The following is a 25,660-nucleotide window of genomic DNA, read 5'->3' as shown; positions in this document are numbered from 1 at the left end:
CAATGTCTGAGGTAATACCATCCTCTTTATGCGAGACAGACGACACTACATCAGTACATGGTGTGTGAAGAGAGTTTGCCCAGTTCTGTGAGGTGATAAATGCTGTATTTTACTCCCTGTAAACACATTGTAGCCATTTCTTCTGGTGAGACAAAGAGGAAGAGACAGCGAGTGCCAGGAAATTACATCTTTCATAAACTCCACACTCCCTGCAGTAAAAAAAAAAAAGACATACAGATGGACTGCTGTTTCCAACAGGGGAAATATAAATGGTGGTCCTTGGTTTGAGAGCCTTGCAGTAGGGTGCCTAAACAGCATTTCTGCACCCATGAAAACCTTCTTTAGGAAATCCGGATATGAGAAAAACAAAGAAAGGAGAACCACCTTATTGGTCAGGAACGTTACAATGTTACTGTACTGATATCTCCTCTCAGAAGTTTGAAGTGCTGTTTCGTCTCCTCTGTGTTAGAAACTAAGATGAGCCCCTAAGGCTGTGAGAATCCAAACTTGTTTCCACTTCTTAAAGGGCTTGCCCCCTTTCAGGAAAGTGGACTCCAAACGCTAAAATAAATTCAGCAGGTACTCAACCTCCCTGGGTCCAGCACCAGCTCCCCGCTACTGTTCCGACACCAGTGTTTTGGCTGCAGTGGTGATATTACATCAACAGCATCTTCCTAAATTTATCATTAACAAAGTTTAATGTGCGAGTCTGAGCATTACTTGTTTAAGTGGACCTTATACCTGGAATACCTGAGGTTTTATTTTATCAAGAGGTAGCACATCCCAAAATTGCCATACTTACCAATTGTACGACTTGGCATATTAGCGAGGATTCTCATGGTGGCAGAGTAGTGGTCACCCATTGAATCAGGACTGGTCCCTAGAAAAAAAACAAAACACAATGTAACGCAATTAGAAGTTAATGGAGCACTTAGGGTAGGTTTTCATGAAGGTGTGAAGCAATTTGCTGAGAGGCCATAACTAACCTTCGAATGTTATGGTTCTTTCAACATTGCGTTTAGTCACTTTTGCTGGTCCTGTTGGGGCTAAGTTTCAAATCCCGCCCCCCCAAACGGAATTCAGGCGTATGCTCCAACTGGGCCATAGACTATAATGGTGCCGACAAGGCCAACGTGTGCTATGAGGTGCATCATTTTAGGGCTTATACACCTACTGGAGACGGACACCCAGACGCAGTCTACTATGTCTGAGTGTCAAAAGTGTAGAAACAGATGCAGAACCCCCTCCGGAGGTCCGGACGTAAGCCCCGATGGGACCAACAAATGTGTTCTAATTTTTTATCTCAGTAAGAAATAGTATAAAGCTTCTATATAAAACCCGACAGATATCTTACATTCAGGCTAAGTTCACATAAGCCTATTAACATTTTTTTATATAAAAATCAGAAGAAAATAAAATTTACCAGACCAAAAACATATGGAGAACCTGTTTGTTGGGCTCTCCATGTATGTGTTGTGACTGTCATACAGCCGTGACAAATGCAGCTACGGCGCCAAACAACTGATTATCGGGAGCGCTCCAGGTATCCGAGTTACCGATGTAGCTATTTGGTAAGTGCTATAGCTATTCGGATAAGCACTTATCCAAAGTTATTCGATCAAACCCTAATAAGCTTTCCTTGCCTCTGATACGGATTGAGGCAGTGAGAAAGATCCCACATTCCTCTATTTCTCTTCCTCCTCCTTATCTAGCAAAGCGCTCTAGAACAGGCCACCCCTACAACAATTGATCCCATATGGGAATCCACCCCGTGAAAATTATCATCCTGTTATTCCAGATATCCTGGGCAGCTCAGGAATCCAATTTGATATCAACGGCCTCACTGAAATTGACTTTTTCAAATTCTTTTTCAGTAAGGAAATAAAAAAAATCTTATGGTGGCCCAGAGAAATTTGTAAGCCCATAAATTTTTCACCCCAAATCCCATGTCATCATACGCCAGATTGACCCCATAAATGCAGCAGAGATGATGACATTTTGAGGCATTGTGCTGCATATCGGCATTGTCAGAAAACCAGAGCTTCGGCAATACTGGAGTACTGATATACTCTAAAGCACACTGGTATTCCGTATGGCCATGACAAAGACATGATTTAAGACGATCCAAAATTTTCTGCATTATAGTGATAATGCACAGTGTCCTCAACGAGACGATCCTAACTTTGATCATCTATATAAAATTCAGCCAGTAGTTGACCACTTCATTAGAAAATTTGCAGAGACATACAATCCTCAAAAGGGGGCATAGATGAATATCTGGCTCATTTCAAGTGAGGCTAAAATTCCGATGATACCTGCTGAGTAAGGCTAGTTTCACACTAGCGTTTATGAGCGCAGCGACGGCCTGCGCACGGCCGCCGCTAAGCCCCGCCCCCGCCGGTAGCTCCGCCCACCGGCGCATGCCGCTGCATGCGCCCTGCGTCCCCTATCTTTATCACAGGGGGCGCAGGCCGTGCACAGTATGCGTTTGGCGGCGCATGCGTCCTTTTGACGGTGCGCGTCCCTGCGCCAAACGCAACCTGCTGCAGTTTGGTTGCGTCGGCGCACCGTCAAAAAGGCGCATGCACCGCCAAACGCATACTGCGCACGGCCTGCGCCCCCTGTGATAAAGATAGGGGACGCAGGGCGCATGCAGCGTCATGTGCCGGTGGGCGGAGCTACCGGCGGGACGCGGCAGGGGGCGGGGCTTAGCGGCGGCCGTGCGCAGGCCGTCGCTGCGCTCATAAACGCTAGTGTGAAACTAGCCTAAGAGGTCAAGTTACGGAATTAAACTGTACAAGCTCTGTGAGAGTACCTCAGAGTACACCCACAGATTTAGGGACTACTAAGGGAAGGACACCCAGATTGACCCCCACTGAGTGCCTCCTTGTCATGGGGGGGGGTAAGTGTGAAAATTGTGTGGGAATTTCTGCACCCACTGCTGGATAAGGGTTATCACCTCTACGTAGATAACTTTTACACCAGTATCCAACTCATCAAGAACTTCTCTGTCAGAGGTACAGTTGCCTTCGGCACCGTGTGGAAAAAAAAAAAAGAGAGGCCTCCCTAAGGCCAGGTTCACATAGCATTAATGCAGTCCGTTCAACGCATAGCGTTGACGGGCTGCGTTAACGCTACTGCCTAATAAAGGTCGCAGTGACGGACCCTCGGACGCTGCAGACCACGTCCAAAGGTCCGTCACAGAATGACGGCACATCGCTAATGCATGCCGATTTTGACATGCGTTGGCGATGCGCTCGTCAATTGCAGTCTATGGGTGCGTTAACGCATTCGTTACATAGCGTTAATGCCGCTATGTAACGGATGCGCTAAACGCATCCCCTAAACGCAATGTGAACCCAACCTAAGCCACTATCTGGGCAACTGCTGAAAAAGGGCAAAAGCAGAGCCCAATGCAGCGACAATATGCTGGTGATCAAGCATAAGAACAAAAGAGATCTCATCTTGACCACCATACACGTGACTACAGCTCCCTTGTCAATGTCAGAGGTACCACAAAACAAGTCCCAAAGCTAGATTGTATACTGGATTATAATAAGTACATGGGGAGTAGATCTCGCAAATTAGGGCCTTAAACCATACAGTGCAATGCAAAAAGCTAAAGTATGATACAAAAAAAATTGGCCGTGCACATTGTTCACATGGCACTGTACAACGCTTTTGTGCTGTTTCGATCTGCAGGCAACATGGTGACCTTCCTTCAGTTTCAGGAGGTAGGCATCAAGGCCTTAATATTTTGCACTCAGGAAGGTGAGGGTATCAGTACTTATGAAAATGATGGTGCCTGCATTGTCCCATGTCAACGTTTTCCAGGAGAAATTCTCCAAACAGTGAAGAAGGGACAATCACAAAAAAGATGCAGAGCATGCTCCAAGAGGGAAATACGAAAATACAAAATTTGCCATTGTGAAACCTGTCCTGAGAAACATGGCCTTTGCATTAATGATAGCCTCAAAGCGAACCACAGGTCCATAAATTAATAAAATTTGCTGTTTCCCTGTTGACACAACACACTTTTATAATCTGATGTACTCCGTACAACTTACACATAACACCACATTATATTTCATACACCAGTAGAACCAAAAGCATTAAAAACATTACTAGAACTGTGTAGTTTCCAAAATGGGGTCACTTGTGGGGGATTTCTATTGTTTAGGCACATCAGGGCCTCTCCAAAGGTGACACATGGGGTGTGCAGACCATTCCATCCAAGTCTGAACTTCTAACAGTTACTCCTTCCCTTCCGAGCCCTGTGGTGCGCCCAGTCGTTTTACACCACATATACCCCATATGCAGCACAATCAGAGTAAATTGCACAAAAGTTTTCGGGGTTAATGTCACCTGTTACTCTTGTGAAAATAACAAAAATTGGGGCTAAATACAATTTGTGTAAAAAAATTAGATTTTTTTTATTTCCACGGCTCAATGTTATAAATTTCTGTGAAGCACCCCTGGGTTCTTCAAGGTGCTCACCACACGTTTAGATAAATTTCTTGAAGGGTCTAGTTTCAAAAATGGTGTCATTTGTGGGAGGTTTCCACTGTTTAGGTACATCAGGGGCTCTCCAAATTCAACATAGCATGTGCTCTCGATTCCAACCAATTTTGAGTTCAAAAAGTCAAATGGTGCTCCTTCCCTTCCGAGCCCTGCCAAACGCCCAAACTGTGGTTTTCCCCACAAATGAGATATCAGCGTACTCAAGAAAAATTGCACAACAAATTTTGAGGTCCATTTTCCCTTGTGAAAATAAAAAAAAATTGGGTCTAGAGTAAAATTTTTGTGAAAAAAGTCAAACGTTCATTTCTTCCTTCCACATTCCATTAAATTCCTGTGAAGCACATGAAGAGTTAATAAACTTCTTGAATGTGCTTTTGAGCACCTTTTTAGAAGTGCAGTTTTTAAAATGGTGTCATTTTGAGGGTATTTTCTGTCATATAGAACCATCAAAGCTGGGAATCTTGGGCATGAGAGCCGCAGAGAACTACTGCGCATGCATGCCCAAGATTCCCAGCCCCGCAGTGTGAATAAATCATAAGTGACTGCGGGGTGGGATCTCTGGCCACGCGTCCACGCAGGCGCGATAGGAAGGCCATGATATGATGTGAGGGCACGGGCAGCGCTAACTGCACATGCCCAAGAAAAGATATTACAGCGCAGGCCCAAGGAATTGAAATGAACGCTGAGGAGGCGGCGCCAAATTCAAAAGGAGGACATGACTGATGGATGTGAGGCATTAGTGCTGCACAAGGTGGCTCTTTTACTTAAAAACGCCTGGGGAGGGTGACAGGTTCCCTTTAAACAGGCTTTGGGTGAAGGGGTTTAAGTCAAAGTCCTCTGAAAGCAGTATCAAAGGGTTTGTCTGGTTAAAAAAAGTTATCACTTATCCACAGGATAGATAGTAACTTGGTGATCAGAGAGTGTCCCACCACTGGGGAACTGCATCGATTGGCAGGTCAAGGTACTTTTACACCAATTACAAAATGGAATTGTAAGTAAAACCACTGACCGATTTCCATCAGTGTTTGGTCAGTTTTTACCACCAGTGTTTCTTCAGTTATTTTCTCATATTAAAAAAATAAATAAAAAAAAATTAAAAGCTTCTCCTTTCCACTGCAACATTAAAAAAGGACAACAAACAGATAGTCATGTGTGCGGGTAGTGATTTCACGGTCCTATAGACTGTATTTGTAATTTTGTTCTGTCACTTGAAGTCATACATGTCCAGGGCTGTGGAGACGGTAAGCCAAACCTGCGACTCCGACTCCTCAATTTCCCTTACACCGACTCCACGACTCCGACTCCCACATATACTGCTTATTTTTAAGTGAAAAATGTATTGTAGTACAATGTGAACATCAGATATTTAATCATTTTTATGATGCAATAATCAAGATATTTAGATAGAACATAATATATATTTATTGGAATACAACTTTAGAACACAAAAACTGTAATAAATTGTAAATATGTAATATTGATTACAATATATATATATATATATATATATATATATATATATATATATATATATATATATATATATATATATATATACACATACACACACACACACACACACCGTATATACTCGAGTATAAGCCGACCCCACTATTTTTGCCACAAAAAACTGGGAAAACTTATTGACTCGAGTATAAGCCTAGGGTGGGAAATGCTCCATAGATTATTCCCCCATATGGTGTTCCCAGAAGAAGCTCCATAGATTGTTCCCCCATATACTGCCCCCATAAGAAGCTCCATAGATTATTCCCCCATATGCTGCCCCCATAAGAAGCTCCATAGATTGTTCCCCCATATACTGCCCCCATAAGAAGCTCCATAGATTATTCCCCCATATGCTGCCCCCATAAGAAGCTCCTTAGATTATATCCCCCCGTGTGCTGCCGCTGCTGCTGCTGCATGTAAAAATAAAAAAAATGACATACTCACCTCTCCGTCGATGGGTGTCAGATACTCACCTGTCCTGCGTCCATGGCTGCTCACCGCTATCTGCCACGTCATCGGTCAGTGACGTTCAGACTGCAGGGGGCGCGGCGCGCACTAGCCACGTCACCGCACCCTCTGCTGTCTGAAGTCACTGACCGATGACAGACAGCAGCAAGCAGCCATGGATGCAGGACAGGTGAGTATCGCTATACTTACCCGTCCTGACGCTGTTGCTTGAGCCCCCAGCTTCTCCGCGTTCACTCTTCCTGCGTTCAGCGGTCATGTGATACCGCTCATTAAAACTCATGAATATGCGCATATTCATGAGTTTTAATGAGCGGTACCACTTGACCGCTGAAGGCAGGAAGAGAGAGCCCGGAGAAGCTGGGGGCTCAAGAGACAGCGTCAGGACGGGTAAGTATGACCTGACACCTCCGACCCCCCGGTGTATATGACTCGAATATAAGCCGAGAGGGGGACTTTCAGCCCAAAAAACGGGCTGAAAATCTCGGCTTATATTCGAGTATATACGGTATATATATATATATATATATATATATATATATATATATATATATACACAGTGGGGCAAAAAAGTATTTAGTCAGTCAGCAATAGTGCAAGTTCCACCACTTAAAAAGATGAGAGGCGTCTGTAATTTGCATCATAGGTAGACCTCAACTATGGGAGACAAACTGAGAAAAAAAAAATCCAGAAAATCACATTGTCTGTTTTTTTTTCATTTTATTTGCATATTATGGTGGAAAATAAGTATTTGGTCAGAAACAAGCAATCAAGATTTCTGGCTCTCACAGACCTGTAACTTCTTCTTTAAGAGTCTCCTCTTTCCTCCACTCATTACCTGTAGTAATGGCACCTGTTTAAACTTGTTATCAGTATAAAAAGACACCTGTGCACACCCTCAAACAGTCTGACTCCAAACTCCACTATGGTGAAGACCAAAGAGCTGTCAAAGGACACCAGAAACAAAATTGTAGCCCTGCACCAGGCTGGGAAGACTGAATCTGCAATAGCCAACCAGCTTGGAGTGAAGAAATCAACTGTGGGTGCAATAATTAGAAAATGGAAGACATACAAGACCACTGATAATCTCCCTCGATCTGGTGCTCCACACAAAATCCCACCCCGTGGGGTCAGAATGATCACAAGAACAGTGAGCAAAAATCCCAGAACCACGCGGGGGGACCTAGTGAATGAACTGCAGAGAGCTGGGACCAATGTAACAAGGCCTACCATAAGTAACACACTACGCCACCATGGACTCAGATCCTGCAGTGCCAGACGTGTCCCACTGCTTAAGCCTGTACATGTCCGGGCACGTCTGAAGTTTGCTAGAGAGCATTTGGATGATCCAGAGGAGTTTTGGGAGAATGTCCTATGGTCTGATGAAACCAAACTGGAACTGTTTGGTAGAAACACAACTTGTCGTGTTTGGAGGAAAAAGAATACTGAGTTGCATCCATCAAACACCATACCTACTGTAAAGCATGGTGGTGGAAACATCATGCTTTGGGGCTGTTTCTCTGCAAAGGGGCCAGAACGACTGATCCGGGTACATGAAAGAATGAATGGGGCCATGTATCGTGAGATTTTGAGTGCAAACCTCCTTCCATCAGCAAGGGCATTGAAGATGAAACGTGACTGGGTCTTTCAACATGACAATGATCCAAAGCACACCGCCAGGGCAACGAAGGAGTGGCTTCGTAAGAAGCATTTCAAGGTCCTGGAGTGGCCTAGCCAGTCTCCAGATCTCAACCCTATAGAAAACCTTTGGAGGGAGTTGAAAGTCCGTGTTGCCAAGCGAAAAGCCAAAAACATCACTGCTCTAGAGGAGATCTGCATGGAGGAATGGGCCAACATACCAACAACAGTGTGTGGCAACCTTGTGAAGACTTACAGAAAACGTTTGACCTCTGTCATTGCCAACAAAGGATATATCACAAAGTATTGAGATGAAATTTTGTTTCTGACCAAATACTTATTTTCCACCATAATATGCAAATAAAATGAAAAAAAACAGACAATGTGATTTTCTGGATTTTTTTTTCTCAGTTTGTCTCCCATAGTTGAGGTCTACCTATGATGTAAATTACAGACGCCTCTCATCTTTTTAAGTGGTGGAACTTGCACTATTGCTGACTGACTAAATACTTTTTTGCCCCACTGTATGTATATATATATATAATTTGTTCTAAGAAACAGAATTGCCTCCATCAGATCCTCCTTCATAGAGGACCTCAAATCTGATCTAATAATTTTAAGGCTAGAGAACAACCTCTCTACAGTAACTTGGGTTGGAGGCAAAGCCGTAACCACATGGGCAACATCTCTAACAATTTCCAGCCTCATGCACAGTCAGTTTTGATGAACGGTTGAATTTTTTTATTTCTTTGAGAGCAAGTGAAACATTTTGCTGAAATATGGTTAATCTGCTTGCTATAGGAGACGGAGTGAAGTCTTTTTCCTTGCGGCAACGCTTTGCCTGCTCCATGTCATCCAAATACTTGTCAAAGTCAAACTCCTCATCTGATGAGGATGAAGATATGGCAGCAGTAGCACTGTCAGGACCCAAGTCCTCTTGCACCAGGCAGTCCTCCTGTAGGCCACTCATCCTAACTGCTACCTCAGTCAGAGCTTCTTTTCCTTTAGTAAGCTGCTGATCATCAAGCAGTATACGATGACTTGGGTCCACATAAACAGCTGCCAGAAGAATTTTATTTTCCAATAGCTGTGTCTCTCTCTGTTTCATTGAAGCAGAAATGCCATCTGCGATTAAACCTCCTCTTTGGGACAGGCAAAATAGTAAGTTCTTCCACTCCCTTATGAAAATACCAGGAGTTAAATCCTCAGCTTGTAATTTTTTAGTCACGGTAAATGGGTGATTAAGCAATTCCTTCAATTCAGCCACCTGTGTCCATTGACCTTCATTTAGGGTTACATGAGGGTTCGCCATATCTATAAGAAACGGTTTTAGTTCAAACAAGCGCTCAATTATTAAATAGGTGATGCCCCACCGAGTGGCTTGATCGACAATTGCCCCTTTCCCAGCACGTCTCTTCAAGATGGAATCAATTTTAGGGGGTTCTGGCGGCAATAACCAATTTCCTCACTTTTCCAATCAGATTTCCAGCATGTCCCTCTTGCAGACTATCTCTTATTGCCAGCTACAGCGTGTGCACAACTTTCTCACTTTCTCCAGCTCGGGGCCCAGGAATCGGATCCTGTGCAGGGCAGGCACCCCTCCCCCTCCTCTCTCTGAAGATGGCAGAAGACAGGACAGAGGAGGGGAGATTGCCCCCTGCAGTATGGAGCCGGTGCAGGACGGGAGAACTGCAGCATACGAGTTTTGATAGGTGTGTGCCCCTGCTTCTGGGGGGGGGAGGCAGCTGCCCCCCCTGCCGCTCGCTGGCTACGGCTACGATTCACACACAGCGTTTTTGCGGATCCGTTTTTTTTGCAGTGACTCTGGGCATCCCAGCAAAGTCAATGGGTTTCAAGATATGACATTCAGACACATTGTTTTGTGAGGATCCGTTTTTGGGCTGAATGAGCATGTCAGTTTGTGTGGTGTTTTTCTAATCTGCTTTTGCTATTGAAAACATCATCTATGAGCGCAAAAACCTTTCAGGTGATGCGGTTTTTTAAAAAGCTGATCTGCTTTTGCAGCTGAAAAACGTATCCTCAAAAAATGCAGCAAAAACGCTGTGTTTGAATGTAGCCTTAGATCAGGAATAGAACAGCGATTTATAGGACATTTTATAACTTTCCCAAATTCCTATGAAAAAACATTCAGCACATTCTGCATTCAACTACTGTACCCAATTTATTATATATTTTAGGAGTTGGAGTCGGTCCATTATTCCGACTCCGACTCCACCAAAATGAGCACTCTGAATCCACAGCCCTGTACATGCATCTAATTTTTTTTTGTGGATAGCTCCATAGATTACAATGTATGTGCTCTCTCCATGAAAAACACTGATTGTACACATACATAAAAAATGGACATCAGCATGAGGCCTTAGGATATGTGCACACATTGCGTTTTTGATGCGTTTCCTCGGCATCTGTGGACGCGCGCAGATTCGCAGCGTTTTATTTTCCGCAGCATGTCAATTCTTTGTGCGGATCTGCAGCGTTTCTGCACCAATTGACTTGCATTGAGTCAGGCACTTCCGCAGCAAAACCGCTGGTCTAAAAAAGATCTGCGATTTTGCTGCTGATGAAACGCTGCAGATCAGGAGGAGGGAAGAGTGTGGGCGGTGGCTGTGTGCGTGTATAGTGTGTGCGGGGGTCTGGCGGGGCTGTTCGGTGGTCTGACGGGGCTGTGTGTGCGCGTGTGTGTGTAGGCAGGCATCGTCCGATGGGACTACAAGTCCCATCCGGCTATGCCTGCTACACTGACAGTGATTGACACATTAGCCAATGATGGGACAGTAGTAGTCCCATCATCCAGCTAATGTGTTGAATGTAAAAAAAAAAAAAAAGAAAAAACACACACAGTACATACTTACCATCTAAACCTAATCCCAGAAGCCCTTGCTCACCTGAAAAATTAAAATAATAAAGAAACAATATACTTCCTGTGTTCGACGTAATCCAACTAATACGATTGTCCCACGACGATCTCCCCTGGAGAGCTGTCACATCAGCTGATGCGACCGCCCTCCAGGGGCTCCAGTTATACCATGACGGAGATAATCCTCCGCGTTGAATCACTCCGCCGCCGACAGGTCACCTTAGTTCACCTGTCACTTTGCAGCACTACACTGTGAGAATTTTCTCACGCTGTAGTGCCATAAAGCGAGAGGCTTATCTCCGATGACACACTCCCGGAGAGTTATCTACGGTCAGTGTGCCATCAGAGGCCTATAAAGCGGTCACATTTGCTGATGTGACAGCTCTATAGGGGAGATCATCTTGGGACAATCGTTATTAATGGGATTACGTCGGACAGGGAGTATATTGCTGGTTTGTTTTTTATATATATTTTTTTTTTTTTACAGGAGACGATGGCTTCCAATGGATTTAGGTGGACAGTAAAAATAATGAAAAACTGGGCCGTGTATTTTTTCATTAAAATACTTTATTTTTATGTGTTTCTTACTATAAGATTAATAATGGATAGGTGTCTTATTGACGCCTCTCCATTATTATCCAGGCTTAATGTCACCTTACAATAGCAAGGTGACATTAACCCCTTATAACCTCATATGCCACCGCTACACGGCAGTGGGAAGAGAGGGGCTAAGCACCAGAATTGGCGCATCTTATAGATGCGCCATTTCTGGGGCAGCTGCAGGCTTGTATTTGTAGCCGGGGGGGGGGGGGGGGGCAATATCCATGGCCCCTTCCTAGGCTATGAATATCAGCCCGCAGCTGTTTGCGTGGCCTTTCTGGCTATAAAATATAAGGGGACCCCACGTCATTTTTTGGGGGGTCCCTCTATTTTAATAGCCAGTGAAGGCTATGCAGACAGCTGCAGGTTGATATTCATAGCCTAGGAAGGGGCAATGGATATTGCCCCCCCCGGCTACAAATACCAGTCCGCATCTATAGCTATATCTATATCTATATACTGTTGTGGCCAAAAGTATTGACACCCCTGCAATTCTGTCAGATAATACTCAGTTTCTTCCTGAAAATGATTGCAAACACAAATTCTTTGGTATTATTATCTTCATTTAATTTGTCTTAAATGAAAAAACACAAAAAGAATTGTCCTAAAGCCAAATTGGATATAATTCCACACCAAACATAAAAAAGAGGGTGGACAAAAGTATTGGCACTGTTCGAAAAATCATGTGATGCTTCTCTAATTTGTGTAATTAACAGCACCTGTAACTTACCTGTGGCACCTAACAGGTGTTGGCAATAACTAAATCACACTTGCAGCCAGTTGACATGGATTAAAGTTGACTCAACCTCTGTCCTGTGTCCTTGTGTGTACCACATTGGTCTTCTTTCTTTTCTCCATGCTCAAAGAACTGTCTGAGGACTTGAGAAACCAAATTGTGAGGAAGCATGAGCAATCTCAAGGCTACAAGTCCATCTCCAAAGACCTGAATGTTCCTGTGTCTACCGTGCGCCATGTCATCAAGAAGTTTAAAGCCCATGGCACTGTGGCTAACCTCCCTAGATGTGGACGGAAAAGAAAAATTGACAAGAGATTTCAACGCAAGATTGTGCGGATGTTGGATAAAGAACCTCGACTAACATCCAAACAAGTTCAAGCTGCCCTGCAGTCCGAGGGTACAACATTGTCAACCCGTACTATCCGACGGCGTCTGAATGAAAAGGGACTGTATGGTAGGAGACCCAGGAAGACCCCACTTCTTACCCCGAGACATAAAAAAGCCAGGCTGGAGTTTGCCAAAACTTACCTGAAAAAGCCTAAAATGTTTTGGAAGAATGTTCTCTGGTCAGATGAGACAAAACTAGAGTTTTTTGGGCAAAGGCATCAACATAGAGTTTACAGGAGAAAAAAAGAGGCATTCAAAGAAAAGAACACAGTCCCTACAGTCAAACATGGCGGAGGTTCCCTGATGTTTTGGGGTTGCTTTGCTGCCTCTGGCACTGGACTGCTTGACCGTGTGCATGGCATTATGAAGTCTCAAGACTACCAACAAACTTTGCAGCATAATGGTGGGCCCAGTGTGAGAAAGCTGGGTCTCCCTCAGAGGTCATGGGTCTTCCAGCAGGACAATGACCCAAAACACACTTCAAAAAGCACTAGAAAATGGTTTGAGAGAAAGCACTGGAGACTTCTAAGGTGGCCAGCAATGAGTCCAGACCTGAATCCCATAGAACACCTGTGGAGAGATCTAAAAATGGCAGTTTGGAGAAGGCACCCTTCAAATATCAGGGACCTGGAGCAGTTTGCCAAAGAAGAATGGTCTAAAATTCCAGCAGAGCATTGTACGAAACTCATTGATGGTTACCGGAAGCGGTTGGTCGCAGTTAATTTGGTTAAAGGTTGTGCAACCAAGTATTAGGCTGAGGGTGCCAATACTTTTGTCTGGCCCATTTTTGGAGTTGTGTGTGAAATGATCAATGTTTTGCTTCATTCTCTTTTGTGTTTTTTCATTTGAGACAAATTAAATGAAGATAATACCAAAGAATTTGTGTTTGCAATCATTTTCAGGAAGAAACTGAGTATTATCTGACAGAATTGCAGGGGTGTCAATACTTTTGGCCACAACTGTATCTATAGATATGTCTATGGATATATCTATAGATATGCCTATGGATAGATATATCTATAGATAGATATAAAAAAAATAAAATAAAAAAATAGAGGCAGCACACCATATGAAAATTTAGAAAAAGTGCTTTTTAATAGCCCATGTGGTGACGTTTCGGTCTCAAGTGCAAACCTTTCTCAAGCAGTTACAATAGTGCATATGCATAAGGCAACCCAAATAACAAGTATTTAGCAGGGCTGTGGAGTCGGTAAGCCACAGTTGCGACTCCGACTCCTGGATTTTATCAGGCTCCGGCTCCGACTCCGGCTCCGACTTCTTCATAAATGGCCAATTCATAACAACAAATTTACTGTTGTAAAATATTAAACATCATGCTTATTCAGTTTCTCACCATCATATAAGTAATCAGACCACTTAGAGCAAAAACTACACTTATTAGAATACAATTAGAATATAGCAAATAACTTTTATAAACTTTTCTAAACTGTAAGTAAATATGCAATAAACACTTTTATGCAGTTAATAAGAAGAAATCTATAAATTTGTCCTCAGAAAAAGTATTGCCTCTGTCAGATCCTCCTTCATGGATGCCCTCAAATCTGATCTAATTATTTTGAGAGCAGAGGACAACCTCTCTACACTAACTTGTGTTGGTGGCAAAGCAGTAACCACTCAGGCAACATCTCTGACAATGTCAGGATACAGAGGAATCGCTTATTGCACTGTTATTTTTGATGAACGGTCAAATTTCTCAATTTCTTTTAGTGCACATGAAAAATTCTGCTGAAATGTACTGGCTGTGTTCCTTGATGGGGATGACTCTTCTTCTATGCGGGAACGCTTTGCACGGTCCTTGTGATCCAAATATTTTTCGAAATTAAATTCTTCATCAGTTGATGATGAGGGTGAAGATGTGGCAGGACGACCAAATTCTTCTTGTTCCTCCTGACTGTTCTGCAACCCTTTCATCCTTACTGCTATTTCAAACAGAGCTTCTTTTCCTTTACTTAGCTGTTGATCATCTAGAAGAATCCGATGCATTGGGTCTACATAAACAGCTGCCAAAAGAATGTTATTTTGTAATAGTAGCTCCTCTCTCCATTTCATTGATGTAGCAATGCCACTTGCAATTAACCCTCCTCTTTGGGACAGGCGAAACATCAGGTTCTTCCACTCCTTTAAGAAAATACCTGGAGTTAAGTCCTCTGCTTGTAATTTTTTAGTCACTGTAAATGGGTGCTCTAGCAATTTTTCCAGCTCAGTCACCTGATTCCACTGACTTTCATTTAGCGTCAGTTGAGGGTTAGACATGTCTACAAGAAAGGTTTTCAGTTCAACCAAGCGCTGAAACATTAAGTAAGTACTGCCCCATCGTGTGGCTTGATCAATAATTGCCCCTTTTCCAGCATGTCTCTTCAAAATTGAGTCAACTTTAGGGGGATCTGGCAACAGTAGCCAATTTTCTCACCTTGCCAATCAGTGCAGCAGCATGTCCTTCTTGCAGACTGTCTCTTATAGCCAGCTGTAGCGTATGCACAACACAGCGCATGTGATGAATGAAAGAACATATTGACACAGTTTCAACAAGATCATCTAAACTATCATGTTGCTGTTCATCTGAAGCAACTTCAGTTTGCTCCTCAGTTACAATACTGTGTTCCTCTATTTCAAACATTTCTGTGTCTGTGGACCCAGAATGTTCTTCTAGCTGCTGGTCACCATCATTACTCTCATTCATTAGCTTAATAGTACTTATCATATTTGAAGCATTGTCAGTTACGACAGAAAGAACTTGCTCTTTTTTAAGTTCATAGTCTTGCAGAACCTTTTCCACCAAGACCTGGAGAAACTCACTGGTGTGATGAGCTTTGGTGTCTTTTACTGCCAATGTCTTGGTAACTATTTCATTTTTGTCACAAACAAATCGGACATTGATGGCAAAATAGTTCACTCTGTGACGTGTGCAGGCATCCATTTTAAGAAACAGAAAGCGTCCTTTGAGAGTTTTTTTAAGTTCTTCCTTTTCTTTAAAAGCTTCTTCGATTACTAATTTTCTAATACTCTCTCTCTCCAGAGAAACACCAAGCTTGCGGGCCATTTCCCCATTCAGACACATAAAAGCTGGTCGTGAAAATAATGAAATAGGCACACTATCCTTTACAACAAGCTCTATGATCTGTTTTTTAAATGTATCTACTGTCATTGTCACAGTAACTTTGTCACTGACAAAATATCTTGCAACTGATGGCTGCAAAGTTCTCTGCTCCTTTGTTTGGCTGGAAGAGCTGGGCACTGGTTCATTGGTTTGGATGCAGTCTTTCTCATCCACTGCTTTCAGTACTTCTGGATGAAAGCGCTGTAAATGTCTCTTTAGATTAGAAGCTCTGGTAGGAGCATTTTTATCTTTGCCTGAATATGCACTCATCTTGGCTTCACAGCATTTGTTTTCGTCTGGATCATTTGTCATACACTGACAGACATAATGTTTTCTATCTTGAGTGATGGTGAAATGTTCAAATACAGCTGATTTAATGTGATGCTTCTTTGACATTCTCAGGTTTTTAATTCTGCATTCACAATCCAAATGACAATTGTTTTTCCTAAAAACAATTGTACAAAATTATTGCCAGGTCGTACAACTGATATAGTGGTCAGTAATACTGTTATTATTCCTCATGTACTCACAGTTAACTGATGCAAAGTTTGTTGAAAGGATAATACTTCTTACAGTCTTCCTCTTCTGAGTAGCAGGCAGCTGTGAGATGCTTGGAAGATGCACACCTAGTATGATCTAGTCTAGAGGAGGAGCTTTACTACTAAGAATTTGCAACACATTTTCACTTTCAGTTTCATACATTGTAAGTAGGGGGGTTGGGGCAGCATGAGGTTAACCAAGTATAAGATTAGATAAGGGCAGTGGAGAACAGTGACACACAAGAAGTAAGAAATGTCTCTATCTCCAGCAGAACTGCTTATCACTGTTGTTCATAGTTTGATAGAACATATATATTTGAGTAACATTTATAAAATTCATATGAAAGTTCAATTATGAAATATTAATACATTTTTTTTAAAGCTGGAGTCTGAACATTTCTACCGACTCCGACTCCAACCAAAACTAACTCCGACTCCACAGCCCTGGTATTTAGTAGTAGGTTTTTGGTGCAATGTGTTAGGATGGGGTGAGCCATGATGTATGATTATGCACAGCTGGTCTTAATGAGCAATTACTCTATATATGTGTTTTGTATGTTAGATTATATATTTTTGCACAATATTTTGCACTGTGTCACTTTATACCACTGAGCTATATTGCACTTTTGTATAAATTATATGAAATTATTATCACAATGCTACACAGTGTACTAATTGCTACTAAATACTTGTTATTTGGGTTGCCTTAAATACTGAGCATATGCACTATTGTTACTGCTTGAGAAAGGTCTGCACTTGAGACCGAAACGTCGCCACATGGGCTATTAAAAAGCACTTTTTTCTAAAATTTCATATGGTGTGCTAACTCCATCTTTTTTGATTTTCTATTCATAAGGACTGGTATGTGCCTGGGAGGCTTTGCACCCTACTTTTTCCTGTGCTGTTGTTTCTTATTTTTTTTCTATCTATCTAATTATCAATCTATCCCATATCTATCTATCTCTATCCCATATCCATCTATCCCATATCCATCCATCTATCCCATATCCATCCATCTATCCCATATCCATCCATCTATCCCATATCCATCCATCTATCCCATATCCATCCATCTATCCCATATCCATCTATCCCATATCCATCTATCCCATATCCATCTATCCCATATCCATCTATCCCATATCCATCTATCCCATATCTATCCATCTATCCCATATCTATCCATCTATCCCATATCCATCTATCCCATATCCATCTATCCCATATCCATCTATCCCATATCCATCTATCCCATATCCATCCATCCCATATCCATCCATCCATCCCATATCCATCCATCTATCCCATATCCATCCATCTATCCCATATCCATCCATCTATCCCATATCCATCCATCTATCCCATATCTATCCATCTATCCCATATCTATCCATCTATCCCATATCTATCCATCCCATATCTATCTATCTATCCCATATCTATCTATCTATCCCATATCTATCTATCTATCCCATATCTATCTATCCCATATCTATCTATCCCATATCTATCTATCCCATATCTATCTATCCCATATCTATCTATCCCATATCTATCTATCCCATATCTATCTATCCCATATCTATCTGTGTGTAATGGAGTGTGGGTTGGACAAATGTAAAAGAGGAGCTTGGACAGAAATGACATCACAAATCTCTTTTTTTTTTTGTTAAATAACATATCTTTATTTAGCTTACAAAAACGCATAGAATCCGCATGAAAAAAAATCTGAAAATCCGTATAAAAAATGCATGAACGCTTCAAAAACGTGTGGATTTTTACCTGCGTTTTCTGCCAAGAGGTGCAGATTCTGTGCAGACAATTCTGCAGGCAAATCTGCAACGTGTGCACATACCCTTAAGGCCCCCGTCACACATAAAGATGCACCAGCGATCCAGACAATGATACGACCTGGTCGTATCAACAGCAATCAGCACTAGCGAGGACGCTGGTTTCTAAGGTACATATCGGGTTACTAAGCGGCGCGCGTCACTTAGTTACCTGATGTGTACCTTAGATCCCAGCTCCCAGTGCCTGCTTAGAGTGCTGGGAGCGTCGCTGATCGTTGGCTCCCGCTGCCACATGCAGCGATGCGCGCTGGCCAGCGGGAGACCAACGATGAAAAAATGGCCCAGGCCAATTGACCACGATCAGCGATACCCGGCGGGGGAGGGGGGGGGCGGTCTCTGATCCCCGTCATACACAGCGATATCGCTGGCGAGATCGGTGTGGCGTCACAAAATCAGCGATCTCGGTGTGTGACCAGGCCTTTAGGCGGAGAACCTCCTGGAATATATTATGTTCCATCTGAGAAAAACACTTCCGTCTCCTTCAGGAAACATTGATCTTTAAGGGTCTGTGCACACGTTGCGGATTCTGCTGCGGATCCGCAGCGGATTTGGCCCTGCGGATCCGCAGCAGAATTAGCTGCGTTGTACAGTGCCATTATTTTCAATGAAAAAGCAAAACCGCTGTGCACATGCTGTGGATTTTTCCGCGGATTACAATCCGCTGCATGTCAACTGTTTGTGCGGAAAACGCAGCGGTTTCACACCTTCAACATTGTAGAGGCGTGAAACCGCAGGGCTAAACCGCAGGCTAATCCGCAGATAAACCGCAGGTCTTTGGACCTGCGGATTTACCTGCAGATTTTGCCAAATCCGAGTGGAAAAATCCGCAGCCCAATCCGCAACGTGTGCACACAGCCTAAAGCGATACATATTTTATGTTTATGGGAATCCATTTTACATCACTAGCGTGTGCAGACTGGCACTGATCTCTCAGTGCATGAGATAGTTAGAGGCCAGTCTACCATATGGGTTCTTTGTCTGACTGTTCTGTTTGTTACTAGAGTATACATACACAATAGGGTGCGTCTATACAGACTGATGCAAAGACAAACAAGGAAAAAAAGAGGTGATAAGGGCACAGGAAAAATATACTGCACAAACTCCCAGATAAATGCAAAAGAAATAAGCTTCAATCAAAACAGTAATTACAGGTCCTACAAATAAAAGCCGGGCAGTAGCTTCAATGATAATAAAGGAATTACACCACCAGAAGTGTCGTGCTCCAGACACACATGAAATATTAAGAAGCCTTGGACCCCCCACCCCCTAATGATGCAAAAATAATAAGATGGTGAGAAAGAGTATGCAAGTATATTCAAGGGAAAGTAATAACAGCAAACTACCGCAATTAAAAATTAAACCAGTATATTAAAACCAGAATAAAGAGTCTCCAGGCGTGGAGAGGTAGGAGCACTTTATCCAAAACATTAAGTCAGCATTAATGGCTTCCTCTGGAGTGAAAAACTCATACAGCACTGACAATGGTAACACCCAGTTGTAAATTTATCCATGTATTTACAGGAGGAATAACACAGGAACATATGTAGAGTTGTAAGAAATGCTCCAGAATCATTTCATGGGGAATACTAAGATTTACCAAATTAGCATTGTCAGCTCTGGAGCTAGTGTTGTTCCAGCCGTGTCGGTACTGGTTCTCCCAGGTATCGCGTAACATTGTTACGCCACGCAATCCCTGTGGCCAATCAGCGGCTGCTTCACTCTTCCCGCCTTTGGTCAAATCACATACCTCCGGAGGAAGACAGAGCTGCGGTTCTCATTTCCTCTGGATGTATGCAACAACAAATCTTACTCCAGACTAGCTATGGCGTCACGCCCCTGGCTACACGTTTTTTTTAAATTGACCTTTCAAAACAATTTACACCAGAATTCTGTTGAATCGAGCCAGTGTGTATGCAAAAAAAATTATAGAGACGAGACCAATTTTCCTCCTAGTTACCAAATTTTTTTTTTTTTTGCATATGAGAAAATCACTAATATTAAAAACTGATTAAAAAAAAAAAAACAACTTTTTTATACAAGAAAGCAACAAAAGAAAAAAAAAAAATAGATGACTCAGGCCTAAAGGTGAGAGCATACGGATGACTGTGGGCAGCTGTGGCCCTACCTTTAGTAATGATATTTACCTTTACTCATTGCTCCGTTTATATAGTATGATCCAGGCCATTAAACAACCACCAATCAGATACATGCAAGTGGATTGTACAATAACCTGTTTAGAATTTGCACATAACAATCATTAATAAATTATTCTGCGTGCATAGAATGTCACGTAATCTGTAGCACATCACCTGTTTATCAGCCACAGGTCATCCTAGGTTTCTTTTTTTAAAAGACCTAAACATCCTATACTGTGAAAGATGAGTATTTTGCTCTTTCGTGGGGTGACTGCTGCCATGTTTAAACGAGCAATAGTTGGGAATGAGTATTCCTAGGAACGCTCATTCCCCTATTTTTCGTCCATCTAAATTAGCCGCAGGCCATGTGCACGTGGCTGAGGACTTCCTGAAGTATCTTCCTGGTCATTTCGCTAATTTTTTTCTTATATGTAAAACAGTGAGTGTCTGGGGCCGCCTTTAAAATGGGCAGAAACAGCCTGAAACAGGCGTTGTATGAATATACAGTCAAGAAACTGAGTGGGGGAGGTTTTTTTCTTGCAAAATGCAGAGTAGAAAGTGCTTGTCATTTGTGACTCAGACTGGTAGGAACACTAATCACCATCGCTGATCCCTGTGTAGCAGAGTTCTGATAAATGAGGTCCCATTTAAAGGTTTTCGATTTTAGGAATACCTGAATTGTGGAAACGCTCCTGAAGTTCAAGAAGGGCTTCATTCTCCACATCTTCAATAACGCTGTTGAAGGAATCGTGAACTTCCCGCTCATCACAAGGACTGCAAGGGACACAAATCAGTGGCGCGTCAGTGCACTATACATATGTCACATACAAAGTACATTTCGCTGTGGTGCAGCCCAACCCGCAGAGCTATCTATGGTCATACAGGCGTTATGCCGTACACTGGCAAGGTGAGGCTCAGTGTGCCCACGTCGTGCCCTATAGTGCGCTTCTTGTCACTCTTTCATATTTCTACACACAAACTAAACACATCCTTTTCTAACATAAACATTCTCATGAGACCAAGCCAGAGCAATGTGTAAAGGGGGCTGGCTGACTGTGGTGTGCAAATTTTTTTCCCATGTACCACTGAAATGTGACAGTCACAGACAAAAAAAAAAAAAAAAAAAGTAGGACAAGTCTCAATTTTTTAAGCAATTCTGTTCAGCTCTTCTATTCACCTTATGGCAGTAGTTTGAAATGACCCAATTTTGTGTGCTTCATGGCACCGGGACTAGAGCAACGTGTGAAGGGGGCTGGCTGACAGCATATTGCAAGAGCTAAGTGGCTTCACTTCCCTGTCCATACAGGAGCCACGATGGAAGGGGATGGCTTTAGCAATTAAATAAACAGTCAGCCAAGCCCTTTCGTGTTTTGACACCATTGGTCTATGTCAAGCACAGGATATAATGGGATCTTGGAAATAGCGGCTTTGGGAGGCTTGGGGTACTGTGGCTGCTCCAACTATATTAGAAAGTTATTTTTTAATTCCCATTTCTATATTTCATGGCTGAGACAGGGATACCTGCATCTAAATTCCAGGCACCAGATATGGGGCACTGAAAGAGCTGGGCACAGTTGTATTACGCCGTCTAGGTAACACAAAATGAATGGGAGCTACGGAAATAGCAGTGGTCACTTTGCAATGCTCTTTCCATTACTCCCAATCACATCAATGGGAGAAAGGCAAAACGTCATAACTCAGCTGAGCTTGGCTGTTTTCGTAACCCCATCTCTGAAGTTGTGCCCGTGTCGGTCATAAAAGGAAGAGATGGGAATAAAGCTGGAGTCACACATAGCGACTCACCAGCGATCCCAACAACGATATCAACGTGTCAGGATCGCTGGTGAGTCGCTATGTGATCGCTGGTGAGCTGTCACACAGACAGCTTCACCAGCGATCAGCACTGCGATGCCGAGCGCGCGGCATCGCTGTGTTCGTTAGTTACCAGCACGCTGATGCAGGGAGCTGGTAACTAACTTACACATCGGGTATCTAAGGGACGCATGTCCCTTGGATACCAGATGTGTACGTTAGTTACCAGCTCCATGCATCAGCGCACTGGTAACTAACGTACACATCGGGTATCCAAAGGACGCACGTCCCTTAGATACCCGATGTGTACGTTAGTTACCAGCAGATCGCTGGTCTCCCGCCTGTCACACGCAGCGATGCGTGGTGGCCAGCGGGAGACCAGCGACAAAAGAAATGTCCAGCGGTTTCCTACAGCGATCAGCGATACCGGCAGGGGGCCTGTCGCTGATCGCTGTTACACACAGCGATCTCGCTGGTGAGATCGCTGTTGTGTCACAAAACTTGCGAGATCGCTATGTGTGACGAGGCCCTAACCCTTTAAACAGCATTGGAGTAAGGCTGGTTTCACACTAGCGTTCGATCGCGCAGCGCATCATGTTCTATCGGGCGCATGCGCAATGTTCCCCTATCTTTAACATGGTGATCGCAGGGTCTTGCGAATGCACGCGCTCATCAGCGTTTAGCGTGCGCTGCGCATTTTACAGGTGTGCGCCAAGACGCGCCGAACGCTACATGTTGCATTTTTTGTTCCGCCTACATACTTAAAAAAAAAATCACGCACGCACGTGTGTGCTCGATGTGCGCCCAAAAATAGCATTACAGTCTATGTGATCGCTGACGAGCGCTTGGCACCGCGCACGTCAGCGCCTTGTGCGCGCATGCGCTTTGAGTAAACAATGTCTAGACACTTGTCTAAAACTCCCCCTAAACAAGCAACATTGTTTGGGAGGAGTGTAGATAAAAGGTGTCTTCAGGGTCAGACAATTACTCTACAGACAGCCTTGCAGAGAGCAGACAAAAGCCCAGAAGAGCCTTCCAAGTGTGGATTCAAGCTTCAGGAGCCAAAATGTGAGTATTCTTCAACATAATGTCTGTGTGTCCTGTACAATTTTATAATGTACTAATGTTTATTTTGTTTTCATTTCAGCATGTCTTCTTCTGGATCGGTCTATTCACCATCTCGGCAAGAACTGGCCCAAGCTGATCATGAGGTGACAATCTTGCTGCCTTTGGGTAAGTATAGCTGCCTCTAGAAATGTGTTTTAGTTTTTGATTTCTTTACAGACATCGGACACGGGCAGTGAAGATGGAGTGCGGGAGCAGTCTGAGCGGGAGCAGCGTAGTCAAGTCGTGGCGAGGAGACGCAATGTGTGTATATAATGTGCTTTTTTTTTTTTCTGTCTTTATTGTCATCTTTTATCTTGCTTCTTCTCTGTTTCTTTTTTTTTCATTCTCCAAAATTACAAACATTCTAATATATTTATTTTTTTTCTAGGTTCCACAACGGGATGACAAAGAAGTCTACATTGACAACGAGCACCTGATTCGCCTCGTTGAGGAGCGTATCCCGTTGTGGGACAGCCGTGACCAGCAGTACAAAGACACAGTGGTGACCCGGCAGCTCTGGAATGAGGTGGCCGCAGCGATGATGGATGGCTGGGACAGCGCCTCTGCAGCTTCCAGAAGGGCGTTCAGTAAGGCCTCTTTCACACTTCAGTTATTTGCATCAGTTAAAATACAGAGAGAGAGAGAGATGCTGACGGACACTAACATTGTGGCGGATCCTCAAAAAAACGGATGCAACGGACGGCAATCAGTCAGGATCCGCCAATAATGAAAGTCAATGGGGAAAAAAACGGATCCGCAAAGAAAAATGGCGGATCCGTTTTTTTTCAAAATTGGCGGATCTTAACTGATTGTCAAAAACGGAAGTGTGAAAGAGGCCTTAGTATAAAGATGCTCTGTGATACTGCATTGGTTTTTTGTCGGCAAGATATATTCTTGCATTAAAAACACAAATGCCTTCTGGAAAACAGTGATTGATTTTAGTCTTCAACTGCTGCATTGATTTATGGTCCCGATGGTGCTGGTGTTTTTTTGGCAAGATATATTCTTGCATTAAAAACACCAACACCTGTAATTAAAAATTCTTTTTTGTAGGTCCAAGTCCCGGCTGGAGTAGGGTTTGAGGAGGTTTTGGCACATCTGGAATGCTTCATCACCAACCATTACAAATGGCTGTGGCGGACCTTCGGTGTTGGGAAGAGGCCGTGGCATGGGGAAATCGAAGTTGTTGCCATACAACCTCCTGCCCATGTCCGATGTCTTAAAAGCCTGGGAGTCCTTCCCACGGCCAAATGCCCCAATGTCCACTGCAATAAACTTACAGTCTGCATCCGCAATGGCCATCAGTACAGTAGAAAATTTGTGTTGCAAGAATTTTCCAAGGATTTTTCTCTAGTTTATTGCGCATAAAAAATGCAAACGCATGAAAAACGCTTACAAACGCATAAAAACGCTGCGATTTTTGGTCGTTATGCGCACAATAATGCTACAAAAAACGCAGTGTTTACAAGCGTTTGTATGCGCTTTTAACATGCGTTTCATGTGCGCTCCAAACGCAGCGCAAAAAACCGCTAGTGTGAAACTAGCCTAAGATGGGCCAAAGCTATAAAGCGATGATTACGCATCAGCTGTGGGATTTGCGCCATAGTTTACACCATTCTTTCCATAATCTATAGCAATTCCCGTGGGCAGATTTCCTTCACCCTCGTCTGCTAAACCCCACACACTTCTGCACTTCTATCTTCCCTCTTCAAACCTGCAAAAACTCAAATTATTGTGCAAATGTGGTGCACACCTCCATATGCAGGGTTTGTTTGTTTATTTCAAATATTGTCACATACACAAATGTGACAGTTTTTTTAACTACAGTTATCAAACCATCCCAATCAGCTCTTAAGGTCTAGTTAGATGGTGGGGGTTTTGCCAGGTGGTCCTGCAAGATCTGAATAATCTGAACCCTTCTGCGAAATGCAGATGGAAGGTAAAAAGTAAATAAACACGAAAATAAAAATGTAAACTTTTTTTTTTGTAAGAGGCAGAGCTCAGCAATGATATGTGGAGACCATAGTGCTGCAGTGCTACCATAAATTGTAGAAACTACGCAGACAAAACCACCACATCTGGTAGTCCCTGTCACACTGCGGAGCCACCCCGGCAGTCCCTGTCACACTGCGGACCCACCCCGGCAGTCGCAGTCACACTGCGGACCCACCCCGGCAGTCGCAGTCACACTGCGGACCCACCCCGGCAGTCGCCCGGCAGTCACTGTCACACTGCGGAGCCACCCCGGCAGTCACTGTCACACTGCGGACCCACCCCGGCAGTCCCAGTCACACTGCGGACCCACCCCGGCAGTCCCAGTCACACTGCGGACCCACCCCGGCAGTCCCAGTCACACTGCGGACCCACC

At 43.4% G+C, this 25,660-nt stretch overlaps 1 protein-coding gene across 5 annotated transcripts in view; it reads right to left on the bottom strand.

Annotated features, from left to right (window-relative positions):
- Positions 1 to 25,660, bottom strand: part of TMC6 (transmembrane channel like 6) — a 152,643-nt gene that overhangs the window by 84,207 nt on the left and 42,776 nt on the right. For all 5 annotated transcript variants that reach the window (XM_073588181.1, XM_073588177.1, XM_073588179.1 and 2 more), the window contains 2 exons: positions 21,047 to 21,147; positions 803 to 880 (listed from right to left, as the gene is read on the bottom strand). In XM_073588181.1, the coding sequence (XP_073444282.1) occupies positions 803 to 880; positions 21,047 to 21,147 (179 nt within the window). The remainder of the gene's footprint in view (positions 1 to 802; positions 881 to 21,046; positions 21,148 to 25,660) is intronic.

This window comes from Dendrobates tinctorius, unplaced genomic scaffold (assembly GCF_039654945.1).
Source record: "Dendrobates tinctorius isolate UK_male_01 unplaced genomic scaffold, ASM3965494v1 ptg000103l, whole genome shotgun sequence".
Classification (NCBI taxonomy): Eukaryota; Metazoa; Chordata; class Amphibia; order Anura; family Dendrobatidae; genus Dendrobates; species Dendrobates tinctorius.
The sequence above is the reverse complement of the archived record's forward strand: the minus strand, read 5'-3'. Positions and strand labels throughout refer to the sequence as shown.